Consider the following 13,874-nt stretch of genomic DNA (forward strand, 5'->3'; position numbering starts at 1 on the left):
AAAGTAACGTAGCTACTTAACGTCAAACACTTGGCCCGTTTTTTTCTTTTTATCTGAAATCTATGAAACGGGTGACAGCAACGAGTCGTTTCCTATATAATGTATGATTTATATCTGTGGTATTAATGCGCAATGAAACACGTTATGTGTTCGTAGGCGATGATAAACTAACGCAACTGCCTCCTAGTGAAACGGATTGTGGGTGTGTCGTGCGCTAAGCAGACTGATACACCTCTTACCACGAGCATGCATATTAAGGGGTTAAAAAAACGTCCAACAACTGTATAGCGTATTCTTAACGAACGTTTAAAAAGATACTCTTTGCTAAGAGAGTAAATATTATCCGCTTCTTTTCACACAACAGAGGATTCCGACTGAAAAGGTTTCATAAAAATTTTCTATAAAGAAGATAACGACGTGGATGTATTAAAACTGAACCCACCTGCTTATTCCTTTTCGTAACCGTCTGTGTATGGCGTCCGCTTGATTTTATGTATCTCAAGGCTGGCATTGCGAGGTTATTGCTAAATTTATGAAGTCTTCATAAAAACGAGGATGTAAATAGATAAATTTTTCATAGTATTTGTTTCTCAACATCTTTTTACGCGATGCAATTAAACAGGCCGTATCATGAATAATGATACAGTTCTTAATTTGCAAAAAATAAGAAAAACAGAAAGTTACTTAGACGTTAGACGATGAATTAATCCGAGCGCGATACAGTAACGTGTAACCGTCGACGAAGTAGAATTTCAAGATTGTAATTGCAATTTAAATAGCAAACACACATTTGCCGATATTTTGTTTCGCGATTCGATACGATAGAGGACACAGTCAATTTGTAATTCATCTTAATCACGTTTAATTGCCAACGTTACTACATCGGTGAATAATTGCACGGACTTGATGAGCAATTGCGTCTGTCCATAAAATGTATATCTCAGCCAGCTATCGATTCTTAATTGTGCATGATTATTGATCTGCCAGCATCGAGAGCCGTGTTACGTTATGCAAAAACATCGCCGTTAGATTGTTAGCATGCATTCCGTGCAAGTCGACAGATGTTCGATTTTATCTGACTCCCACGTTTTCTCACGCTCTTTCGCGATTTCTTCGCGATCTTCCTTTGCCTCTCTTCCCTGCGAGATTCATTTCGGCGACTTGCCTTTTATCCATCGACGCCTTTATGGACCGGTGCATCGGCCATTCGATTGCTCGTTCAAGGCTATGCTAGCCTTGAATCGGATTTTCCTCGCAACTCTTACTGTATTCGTTCCTATATACGTAAATGTGCACGCGTTGTCTAAATTTTGTCAGGCGATTTTGGTCATCTTTATCTTACAATTATCGCTATCCAAAATAAAATGATCGTTATTCCATCGATTTGCTTTGCGAGGATTTACAATCATCTGGTAACGCGTAATCGTGTCCTATGAATTATTTGGATACTTAGTTGGCTATTGAATAGGTTTCAGCATGTGCACATTTATTGTAACGTCCTTGTATTTTTATGGACGAGTATAAAAGTGAACGGAATCGAGGAAAAAAACTGGCATGTCGGATTCGGAATGTTTATCCTTTGAAGCATAAAAGATATAGAAACGTCATAGAAGCATAACGTCGTTCGTTGCATCGTTCGCTATCTGCTAAATTAAGAACCAGGACGGAAAATGGGACACACGATAACAGTCGCAATAATTAATTTACCAAAAAAAGAATAAGTAAAAAAGTTAAATCATTCACGTTTGATGAACTCGTTGAATATTAAATTACCTTTGACTTTTCCGTGAGAGAACAGAGGATGATTCTTTCTAATCAGAACAATTCAAAATATTCCATAAGATAACATCTGAAATCTAAATTATTGATTAAATATTTCATAGATAATATCATTATCCTTCGATTATACACGGTACGTAATCGACACAACAATTTAAAAGGATGACACGCTGGTTGTAGTTTTAAGGATGATACGCATCAATTGACCATTTCCGCAATTCAGGAATTTTTGATATTGCAAATTTTATATAACACGCCAAGTCGATGATAAGTGAAGTATCATTATAATATTCGTTCTATTTTCTCCTTCCACGTGTACACATGAATATTAATTCTGACTCCAAACGCAATCTTATCGCTGGTTTAAGTAAAAGTTATTTGACAGAAACAAACAAAACAGTTGAGTACATTTACATTAATTGCCATTCAACCTAATTAAAAAACGAAAATGTTAAGCTTTGATATCTTGAACAATCTATTACAGCAGCTACTGCTGGCTTGCCACGCCATTACACAAGCCATCGACGATTGATGTAGCACGCTTAGCTAACAGAGTTCTTTACGATCTAGGATGAAGTTGTCAACCGATTTTTCAAACATTTTTGCGCGTTATTTGGCCTGTCACTCGGTCGTGCAGAGAACCGCGGAAAGAAAGAACGGGAGGACACCTTGATAGAACCGCATCGTTGTTAGGTACTGCAGCTGCAGTCGCAGTTGTAACCTGACTGCAGACCGCTGAGAAGGGAAATCCAATACCGATGGAATTGAATAACGTATCGACAGACGTCGTAGGGTGCGAAGCCACGTTCGGAAACAACTTCCTCTGCAGAAACCACGATAGATCTTGCGCAAAATCAATAGATTCGAGCCGACCGATTCGATCGTTCTCACTCTATGAATCCATCTTGATGCAATTGCTCAATTTTCCTTCCATTCGATTTTTCCGTCCACTTTCTGACATTTTTTACGTTCGATAAATCTTGTTGTACGATGTTAGTCGATTGATTAAGCTTTGTGTCACGTCACATTCGAATGTCAAATTGATGCAAAATCTTCAATGAAAAGTTTTCACTCAGAATGAGATAGGTACAAGCGGATGATATAGGTCGCCGGAAGTTCGGGTAAATTATCCAACGTACAAACGAACTTATGTTCCAGGACACGAACGAAGTTAGACCTTGGACTAGTAACCCATATAATGTGCACAGAGGTAACACGAACCGTCCTTCGAATATCGATAATGCTTATACACGGGTTCCCCGCTATTCTTTATCCTCGTATAGATCCGTATGGTTTATACGCGTTCACAATAAATTTTCGTTAACATAATATTATATTTGAAACTTCGAACGGCATTCAGCGACGTGCATTACGGTATCGCAATGAATGCAATGCAACACTTGAAACCCATATCCGGGTTGACTCATAAAATAAAAATACAGTCATAAAAATGCAAATTAGGTAGCGCCAGGAATCATCATTGGCAAGATAGGTGTATCGCTACGGTAGTTTGTAGCTATAAATCAATTTTAAGCCGACACTAGATCACTCTTGCGGTCGTAAGACCTTGAGTTCCATGAACATGCAACCATGCAAATCGCCCAGGACCATCTCAAGGTCGAAGGACACCCACGGAGCGTCCTGGGATCGAAGGACCCTGGCACACATGACCCGGGCTTCGTGAGATCCGCTACAGACCTCCTCTCGGTGGTATGCAACCTAGAACTCCAAGAGTCTGGGCTCGAGGAACCATCCCCGGGCCACTGGAAGGTGAACGGACCTCACACCCTCGCACCCTGAGGTCACGGTGATCCGGGGCTGGGTCTTCCGATTTCGAGGTGGCCGTGGTCGGGTCATACGATTCGCGAATCGTAGACCTCCGAATGTAGTCCTCCAATCCGCACGTGACGATTACAGTCTAGTTAATTGTTCTGTTTTAGATTCGAGGTGACGCTGATACTGTGAAACGAGGAACACAACGTTCTACTTTAAACGCGTTGTATGGTGTCCACGTTGTTACTTTGCGCTGGAACGGACAAGGATGAAGGTAAGTTATTTAATTTGTAGTATTTACTTCTTACGCACGGTGACATTTATTCTATGCGCGGATAACGTTAGGATAAATTATTAGTAAATTTCGTTTCGTTTAAAGGTATTTTAACCTTTAAACATACTTATATCTGGATTGCTATTTGGCTAAAGAGGTGTAGAATGTGTACGTGGAAATCATTGATTGCTTACACGTATGCGTTTTGCTAGACAGCTGCGTTTATTTTTATTTTCTTCGTATATCGAATTTTTTTTCACGCTCCGTTAAGTCGAAGCTCGTAGATATTTCCCAATTGAGTCCGAAGACCCAGTCGAGCGTGTCACATCCAGCAGGTTGAATTCCATTAACACCGGGTGCATTCAGTCTCGATTCCAGATTAAATTGGGTTTAGTTTAGAAAAAATAGGAGCATGTATACTAACATTCAATCCACGCCAAGATGGTAACCGGATCAATCGGTTATATTAGTTATATTGAACTATTCGTGTCTAAAACTGGTTCATACCCCACCCATATTCAAACTAGCCCCGATGGATGACGATGTAAAATAATATTGTATAAAAGCAGTCTTGTTAAAATTTCATCGAACGTGATATATCGTAAAATATCTTGCACAGTGTCACGTACAGTGCTATGTATTAAAATATTTGTATGGCTATTGATATGTGTATTAATATTGAAGTCTAGCTTAGAATGCATACGTTCGCGGCGCCATTTTTACTCGGTTTTTCGTAGCCTACAAGTTGACGTGAAAGGCGATCGTTCAAAAATTGATGAAACCACGGTTTCGTGAACGACGGACAGTAAATTCAATGTCCACGAACGTGAGCAAGGGAATGTTCGATAATAGCAACGGTGGAGACTGTCGAAAGGAATCGAAGAAGACGGCGAATGACCTTTCTTCGAATCGTTGAAAAATGATCGCACATTTCTATTACGTTTGAGAAGATCTTATTTTCAAAAGTAGCACAGCTTGTAATAATTTTCACGACCAGACGCTTCGTGTTATCTGAATAACTATAGAACACATGGTAAATGGATTTCCAAGATTTGGAACAACGCTTCATGCCAAGGATTCTCATTTAACTTAGTAGTTTGTTAATAAAGGTTCGCAAAATCGTTACGAAAATGAGCATTTAGTAGTTTTGGTGTAACCAAAAGAGGTCAATAAGGTATTAAACTTCTGTCGTTACACGAAAGCCCGAAGAAAATTTGAAGAAGTTTCCGTGCAAATTGACTGCGGGCCGTATTAAAATTACGCTTAACCATCGTAATTGAAATCCTTGAAGTCGAAATTACCAATATAGATCGCGGTTGACGCACCTCGTTCATTTCTCTTTGATATTTCCACTTGTTTGTAGTACGCGGAATAGGATGTGGAACACGTAAGCGGTCAAAATCGATCGAACGGTACTAATTATTTAATTTTCCCCGGTGCTATTATACGCGAGCGTTTGTTGAATCCGTGGAAAGTAATTTCATTTGGAGTTAATAGAATTAGAGTCATTCGAAGCCAATGCATTGTTACGCGGTTCATTTCAATAATGAGCCGGATTAAGACGACTGAACTCTGCATGACAAGTGACTGGAAGGGGCATCGTCGTCGTCGAGCATGATCACTAGTTCTCCACGAGTTAATCTCCATAAATTCGACCATCCGACACTTTAGAGTCTAGTTGCAGCTAAAATACGGCTGTATGCATGACACCATGAATATGGCCTGTCGTCTTACAGATTCGGCAACAAATTGAAATCGCGAGATATTTTAACTAGGGCATACTTACGTCACGATAAGACAATGAACGATTTTTTTACTTCAAAAAATTTAAACTATGCAGTATAAATGCAATGAGTTTGTTTTGAAAGTATCTTTCCGGTCGAGTGCACCGAAATGTTCCCCGAGTTTATGAAATATGTAATGACGTATGAATAAAACATGAATAATTTTTTTATTTCGATTCTGCTATTGCTGGTTGTGACGCTGATGCAAATTTATTGGAGAGTATGAACACTTATCTATCGTTTCTTACGCTAGAACAATAATTCAAACGAAGGGAAATTCTGTTTTCCAAACAAGAAGGCGATACAGTCTCACCTCTTTCATATTTTATTACGTCAAAGGTAAAATAACGTTTCTCTATTCAAAGAAGGTATGGCCATCGTCGTACAAAGTTGAAACCTTCGAAACTCTGAAAAAGGTTCATTCTATGTATCGATAAATATATAATATAATACTGGGTATACCTGCTAGCCGAAAAGCCAAGGATTATGTATAGACACTTTAGAAATTGACGCCACTGTACACGGAAACTCAATATATCCTCCGTTCACTGACCTCGCTTCCTGGCTTGTATAGTTCTAAGAGATATTCGAGATTAGTTCGAAGTTGGTTGCTCCTCAGAAACAAAAGGCCATTTTTCAACCTATAGGAGGGATTTTACGATTTTAGGAAAGATTCCACAGTCCCTTGCCTCTTATATCTTTCTATACCATCTAATTTCTGTAAATCAAGTATGAATCGGTTGAGAAATTTCCATAAATATAATACGGAAAACAAGAAGCTCGCGAAGTTTGCACAAATAGTCTTGTGGTTAGATTGTTCCTAGAAATTTGCAATTTAAAGGATAATTTACATTGAAAATTTAAACCGAGGCACGTTCGGTATATTATACCGCACAATTTTCCGAGGATCGAACTGGATATTTTCCAATATAAATAATTTGATATAAAAACCACTTTATATTGACTTTATGAATTTTTATGAAATATCGAAGCTGCCGATGAAATATTCAAATGAGCACCATGAAAAACATGAGCTGAACAAAATACGGAATACACGCCTATCTTCTACATACGTACATTTATACGTATCGGTGTACAACCGTGTGTATCCTTTGCGATTTAGACTGTGTGATCCATCTATCTTTGCCCAGTTTCCAATAGCTTGAAGAGAGATTTCCACGAGATTTACAGTTTTCCGAATTTATCTGAATGCCCCTCGTATCTGTCCTTATCCCCATTTCTTGGTGTCAAAGAATCTTCAAAGAATAATCTTTTATCGTTTCACTTTGTGTTACTACAGTTCACGGATTTTGCGAGTCTGAGTACCATCTATGAATCGTCGCAAACATGTGTACTTATACCATGTATCCGTCTACGTTACAGAGTGTGTACATACATATAAAAAATGGCCTGCATTCGTCGTATCTTTAATGGACCGACAATTACATGTACTTGTCCCTTTAATTGTATGAAACGACGCACCGTTTCGACATGCTTATCAAAGAGTTACGCGATTTTAAATTTAGCCACTTCGAATGAAATTGCATCGCAATAAAAACTAGAGATTTATTCGCGCGGAGATCGCAGTATTTCATTTTTAGTTGTCAAGTTAAACGATTGGGCTTGTAAGAGCATCGAGGCCGTAATCGCAGATCCTTCGCGGAGATTGTTTAATTCTGAGAACCCTATCTCATTAAGGTCATCCTTTTGGGTGCAGATTTAATTAATTCTTATCGATTCTTCGCCCAGACGGTAATGAAAAATTAGATTTCAACCACTTGCTTTCGGGGAACCTTGTCTGTAGTATCACAATATGGCCGTAAATTAATTTGATTCTCCCAATAAATGTCAGACAAACGAACACCTAAATTGTACGATAGTTTTAGACGTTCGTGTAATATGTCAGTGTTTCACGTGCAAATGTATGCATCTACGATAATTCTCTACATAAGTTGTATCTTTTAATTGCACGCAAATCGAATATTTGTTACTACCGAATAATATATCATTGCAGCTTAACTTTTTTCGCATAAAAACGCATCGTAAGATCCTTTTCTTCGCCTTTTTCATTTCCAAGATCACCTATTATCTCGAGAAACTCGCTGGCGTAAGCGTTACTTCCTTTATTGCCAGGCCACAGATTGAGTAGCACTACTGGCACATCAAGTAGAGTCATCCGTTCATGATCAGACCGCAGCCTTCCGGGGCAAAATTATTGCTTCTAAATCGCTTGATCTTTCAACATTCTTTCTGGACTAGCATTACGATTTTGTAATACCGTCATGGATTAAAATAAAATTTGATTCATACGTTATGCTTCAATTTCCATGAATTTTAACAATACTTGTCTTCTGTCGTAATCAATACGCGTTATCCGCGTTAATGGCTTTCGATTAATTCTATTACACCTATTTGGCCACTGGATGTTCAGATGGATCTTCAAACTTTGTCGAGATCGTAATCTCCATGGTTCTTCTATATCTCCTTCATGCTAAAGTTCTGCCAGGTGGGTGCCAAGGTGCGAACTTCCCTTTAATACATCTTCCAACACGTTTAACTGTGCTCAAAACTCAGGCTTGCCTACCATGTCTACTGATATCAATATCCATCTTGCCTCTGTCTCGTGTACTAACTTTATCGTAGAAAGCACGCGCACATTTTATAAGGAATTATACGCAAGGAATTAAGGTTCGAAAATGTATGAGCATATTTAAGAATACGCTCCAGTTTTCTGTTTCCATAGACCGTTTTGGAACTGATACGATTCGAGCAGAGTTATGCATCGACTTCATCTAACGAAGGCAAACATCCACCGTAGGGTCGATCTAGATTCCTGACTCATTCGTTAGCGAGAATGCCGACTGTTGGCCATTCTCGGCTTTGAAGAAGCTACTGACGAACGAGAAGGAAGAAGAACGAACAGAAGACCATATAATATGAAAGTGGTAGCAGAGAAGTCTCCATTTTTCACTTTTTGCTTGAAATCTTTCTAGAAAATCGTGCATTCTATCGTGGGAACGTTCTTTCCATTCGGATAAGAATGTCTTCCTTTGAGCCTCGTTTTTCTGAAGGAAGTGCTCCCGCACTTTTCACCGAACTCATTGTTACTAGGTTAACCTGGCAGTCAGAGCAGAATTAGGGGCGTTTGGGAACTCTCTAGCAGAAGAGACACGATAAAAATGTTGAGCAGAGATTGTAAATAAAAAGTATCCTCGCGAAACAGTGTTGGCAAAGCAGAAACTATTCGATACGTAGATGAATAACAACTATGTTGAATGTCAAATTAACCCTGAGACTTAAGTCACTCTAAAGCGTATAGGTGGTTTATCGCAAACAAAAGAAAGTACCCCCTTCATAAAGTCGGTAGGAGATTCCAGATTCCGCAGTAACGGGGGCATGGAAGAAAGATCAACAGAAATGCGATCAATAAAAAGAATTGGAGAACGCATAAAGGAATTGGACGAGCAATTTTCGTTCTACCTTGCGGAGGAATATAACATGTTCAGCGGACAAACGCGCTAACAACAATGCTAATAGAGCTAGTCGCCAATTACTAGTAACAACCTAACAATCTTGAATGTATCAGCAGAAAAAAAAATGGAAGCAGAGCCAAGTAGTCGAGTCAAACTGTAATCAGAAAAGTCAAAAGGGACCGACGGCACAATAGATCCTTAAACCAATGGACCCGGCAGCATAAAAACAGAGGTTCCATGGGACCCGGTATCGGCGAAAGTTTGCCCATTTTTCGGAATAAAAAAGGAAGAAAAGGCGGAAAGCCTACCCTCGCAGGCAATAAAAAGGGAAAACAAAAATGAAAGCAGCAGGGGGTGGGGTAGGGAGGAGGGGCAGGTGAGAATCAGAAGGGGTTAAAGTAGCAAGCGAGGATGTTAGAACTATCCAGCAGACGTCGACGGTCCGTGTGCTCCGGCCGCGGAGGCTGCGCGGAAAAATCGATAGCCGACGCCAACCGACGGCGTCGTCGTCGACGGCGGCAACGGTAGCTGTGGTGGCGGTGGTGGTGGTGATAGCGGTGGTGGTGGTGGTGGTTGCGAGTAGCGCGATAGAGTCCGATGGTGCAGTCAACGTTGGGACCGGCAGCCCAAAAGACACACGCGGACCTCACGCGTTCTCCACCTCACCCCCCCTTTCGGAGCACCCCCTTCTGACACCTCTCACCCTCGAACTGTCGTACGGCCCTGAGAGAACGTGCCGTGCTTCGAACTGCTTCCTTTTTTTTTCTTTTCCTCCTTGGAGCACGTTCCGGTCCGCGGGCAATCCGGGCACAAAGAAGCCGCTCATCGGCCGTGGTGTTCGTTTACCGGACGTGCAGTGGGTGTGTGATAGATAGAAATTGCAATTCGCTGGTGACGCGACGTGACACGACGTGTCGCGGTATGACGATTCCTTGGTTCTCCCGTCACCGTTGTCCGGCTTCCTTCTGCGAAAGGATCGCGTGTGAGCCGACGATAAATGCAATGTTGTGACGCGTGACACCGCACCGGTTCGCCACGGGGTTCCAACGCTCTGGAACGTTGCTTCTTCTCCTCGCGTACTTCCGAGCATGGATGATAAATGCTCGAGCGAACGGTAAATCACATTCGCGAGCCGAATTTACCGATCAGGATATACATTCCGCGTACAATACGTATCGGTATATAATAACCGTATCTACGCTGGTAGGTCGGTATGCTAGATGGAACGAGCATGTCGCCGGGTTTCGTTGTTCCCCCCAGGATTTTCAGTCTTTGCATCGTACCAGAGGTTCTCGCAGAAATATAACGCTACCGCTGCGCGCCTTTTCGAGGACAATGACCCCGTGCACCTTGCTTCCTTCCGAGTCTGTCTGATTTCGTTGCTGGCTCAAGCGTTTTGCCTTTTTTCCTCGCTCCGTCTGCTCGAAGAATGCCCACTTCTTTTTCTTCAAACTTCACTCCGCCGCATTTTAATTAGCCATCCTCGGAAGAATAATTCCGTCCTCGAGCTTTCCAATGCAGTCCTGTAAATATTTGTTCAAATATTAAATTATATTCTTCACGGCGTGTTTCTTACATCCTAAGAATATTACTCGCGGTGTACTTCCGATCGTGTCGTGGCGTTTGTTACGAGATCGCTGTGCATGATACTTTCAACAACACCGTACGATATACACCACTAAAGTCATTAGTAGCGTTCCAGCTAGACCCGAATGTGGTTTTTGCGGTACTTCAGTTTCTGTAGTTATACATGTACAGCGTTATTTATAGTTAGCAATTGGTCGAGGTAACGTTCGTCACATTGAAACTAAATCTCTTTATAAACATAGACAATGATGCGTGTTTGCGAACGTTGAAACAAGATCGCATCCTTTTTATTTTTCACTTGGACAGTGTTGTTTGCTTTGCATAATTCTCAATGTAACTCGTCACGAGCGAACAAATAAAAGCATTTCCATTTATTTTTCCGCGAATGGATGTCTTATCCTCTTTAAAAGGGTAGTACTTTTTTAATCATGAAATTGATATTTCTCGTCCTGAAATTTGATTTTACATGGCATATGCATACGTTCCGCCATTGTCGTTTCCCCTCTCTAGTCGCATGAGCATTATTAATCAGTGTTGCGGCTTGCCACAATGCATTCCGACATGCACAACACTGAAATATTCCCCTCTATGTTCTCCCCTTCTTCCATCATTCTTTTACTCTGTGTCACTTCTCTGCCTCAAGAGCAATCCTCTACTCTCGTCAAGCCTACTCCAACGTATCCCTGTATACAGGCTAACGTAAGAATGAAAGGTTAAAGACATTACGAGCCATCAGACCCGAACAATTATTATCTTTTTTTTCCCAAGCTTAATCAACCACATAGCTAGAAATTGTGTGGAACTTGATCCAGTTACACGATTTCACTCCGAATCGTGCGTTCCCCCAAAATCGTTTCTTTCTTCCTTACGATTCGATCGTTCAGTTATCGTATTTAATTCTATTTGACGCTTTTTCGTTATTACCATTCGTAGACAACTGTGAAGACCTTCCGACAATCCGCAAATTATTCCCTTTGAGTCGACTGTGTGAGGGCGAAACTCGGTATGCTCGGATACACGAGACACCACTTTGATCATTTAATTGACTTGATGGGTCAGTAGTAATTAGCACGCCGATCTTAACTTACTTCTTTATCGGCAATTTACCCGACGATGGGAATTGGATGAACTTGGAATACTATTTCGAGGGTGCCTGTAACAATCTTATTTCTGCAATACGTGCAATCATTCTTACACTCGAGATACCAAATTAACGATCTTCCTGGTTTAGCCAATTTACTCTGAAAACTTAATCCAAACAACTTTATTCGATACTGCTCGCTTCGTGGTTTATCTTTTATGCGTTACGGATGTTAGACCTTCGACTTCTATCTTATTCACGAATTTTCTTCCCCAATCTTGTTCTCATCTCGCATATTTTCAGCACCCCCAAGGTGGTCGCTTCCGGTCACGTTGCGCGAATAAACTGCGATACTTTCGAATTCGTAGCGTATCCTTTCCTCTGTACATTGTCACGGCGATTAGTTAGAATGCTTCGAATAATTCGTGGCTACAACTCATTGTACAGTTAATGGTACAATGATATTTCCATATTTGAAGGAAAAGCAGTTCTAAATGTTATTCCTTGATTTGACGAATATTCTTCTTATAAATTACTCCGCGATAGAGGCATTTGGAGGTTATATCGTAGAATTCGTTTTTTCACTCTTCTTGATGGACGCAAAGTGTTTTGAGAACGACTTTATTGAGTTCAGCTTACGGCGTAACTTCTTTCTACGGGATACGTCAAATTTTAAGTTTATTTTGATCGAAAACTTCCACGTATTTCCCCCGTTTTCTTAGTATAATCTGAATAAATTTTTAGACAGATCTGCCGTGCATTAATTTTCATTCTAAGTTAGTAACTAAATTTCACTTTTTCTTCTTTTTTTTTCACTTTTATCCGACGTGCGCTTCTGCATTCTAATAAGATAGCACGAAACGAGCATTAAAGTGATGAGCGATATTAAAAGTACGAGGAAATTTTCCATTTTCGTTTCGACCATCTTTTCTTAACGTTCGTTCCGGGGATATTACAGTGCAAAAATAAGACATCGCTTTTCTTCCACGGTACGAGCTTTCGGAATTTTTCCTTTAACGTAATCTGTATCCCCATCGGAGTAAAAATAAATGTACATACAAAACTAGGGGAGGTAAGCGCCTGTTCTTCTCGTGTTTCGTGGGTTTTAGTAAGAAGCCAAGTTTTTCAACGTGAAACAACAGCAGAAAAATTGTGTTTCGAGAAATGTGACAGTCAAGAACAGAAAATTTCTCGTGGCGTTTCCTTGAGGTCGATACCTTGTTATCGGAAAACGCTACTCATCCTGATAAAACGATACAACGGGTTTCAAGATAAATTACAAAACAGCCTCGTTGTGCCGTCTGGTATGATTTTCACAAGAATGTACGAGAATGCGTTCCATTTTCGTAGCCGCAACGAGATACAACTTGTGTCGTAAAGTCGTCACGTCGCGAATGCTGGCACACCGTAAAAATGGATGGCGTTTGAAATTCGTTCCGGTTTCCACTGTTATCCGTTTTGACGAGACGTGCACGAGTTCTCCTTTTTTTCCCATCAAGTGATGCGATCAATCGAGAAAGGTATAATTACGTATATCAAAGGTTCCTCCACCTCTTGTAATTTTTCCCTCGTCTGCTATGTATTTTATGCCTCGCCGCTAATGGGCCCGTGTCATCGACATACAAATTTTCAGGATATCCCAAGCAGGGGTGGAAAAATGTAAATCGAGCCAGCGATTTACCGCGCGTAGGGCGGTTGAAAGACGCGGAAGAAAAATGAGCCTGAAGTGGTGGTAGAGCCCTGCCGGAAAATCTACTTTCTTGTTTTCTTTTCCCTTTTTTCCCTCAAACACGTTCGCATATTCCCGCTCTTCTCCCCTGCACTACGCGCAACGTTAGACGCAAACAACTTGTCTAATGACGAAGCTTCAGAAATTCCGCGTCATTTCCTGCGTCGAGGAGTCGCACGTATCGCGCCTATCTCCGTGCTAAAACTTTGTCTTTTTTCAAGCATTTCAAATACGTACAGTTCCTTTGTGCGGCTCTTTTGGCTTTGAACGAGGATCGTAGCTTCCCCGCGAATTTATAACGTGCTACTTAAAAGTAGAACAATATCCACCGATGGAACGTCGGTGAAACTTACGGGTACTTTTAGCGTTCGAGAGGGACAAACGATCGAACGGT

At 40.8% G+C, this 13,874-nt stretch overlaps 1 protein-coding gene across 1 annotated transcript in view; it reads left to right on the forward strand.

Moving 5' to 3' along the window:
- The window catches only part of Rhogef3 (Rho guanine nucleotide exchange factor 3), a 117,832-nt gene that overhangs the window by 8,154 nt on the left and 95,804 nt on the right, over positions 1 to 13,874 (forward strand). The window contains exon 2 of the mRNA XM_076898667.1: positions 3,720 to 3,826. Coding sequence (XP_076754782.1) covers positions 3,781 to 3,826 — 46 coding nt within the window. The 5' untranslated portion in view covers positions 3,720 to 3,780. The remainder of the gene's footprint in view (positions 1 to 3,719; positions 3,827 to 13,874) is intronic.

Source organism: Xylocopa sonorina, chromosome 7, assembly GCF_050948175.1.
Source record: "Xylocopa sonorina isolate GNS202 chromosome 7, iyXylSono1_principal, whole genome shotgun sequence".
In the NCBI taxonomy this organism is placed as follows: domain Eukaryota; kingdom Metazoa; phylum Arthropoda; class Insecta; order Hymenoptera; family Apidae; genus Xylocopa; species Xylocopa sonorina.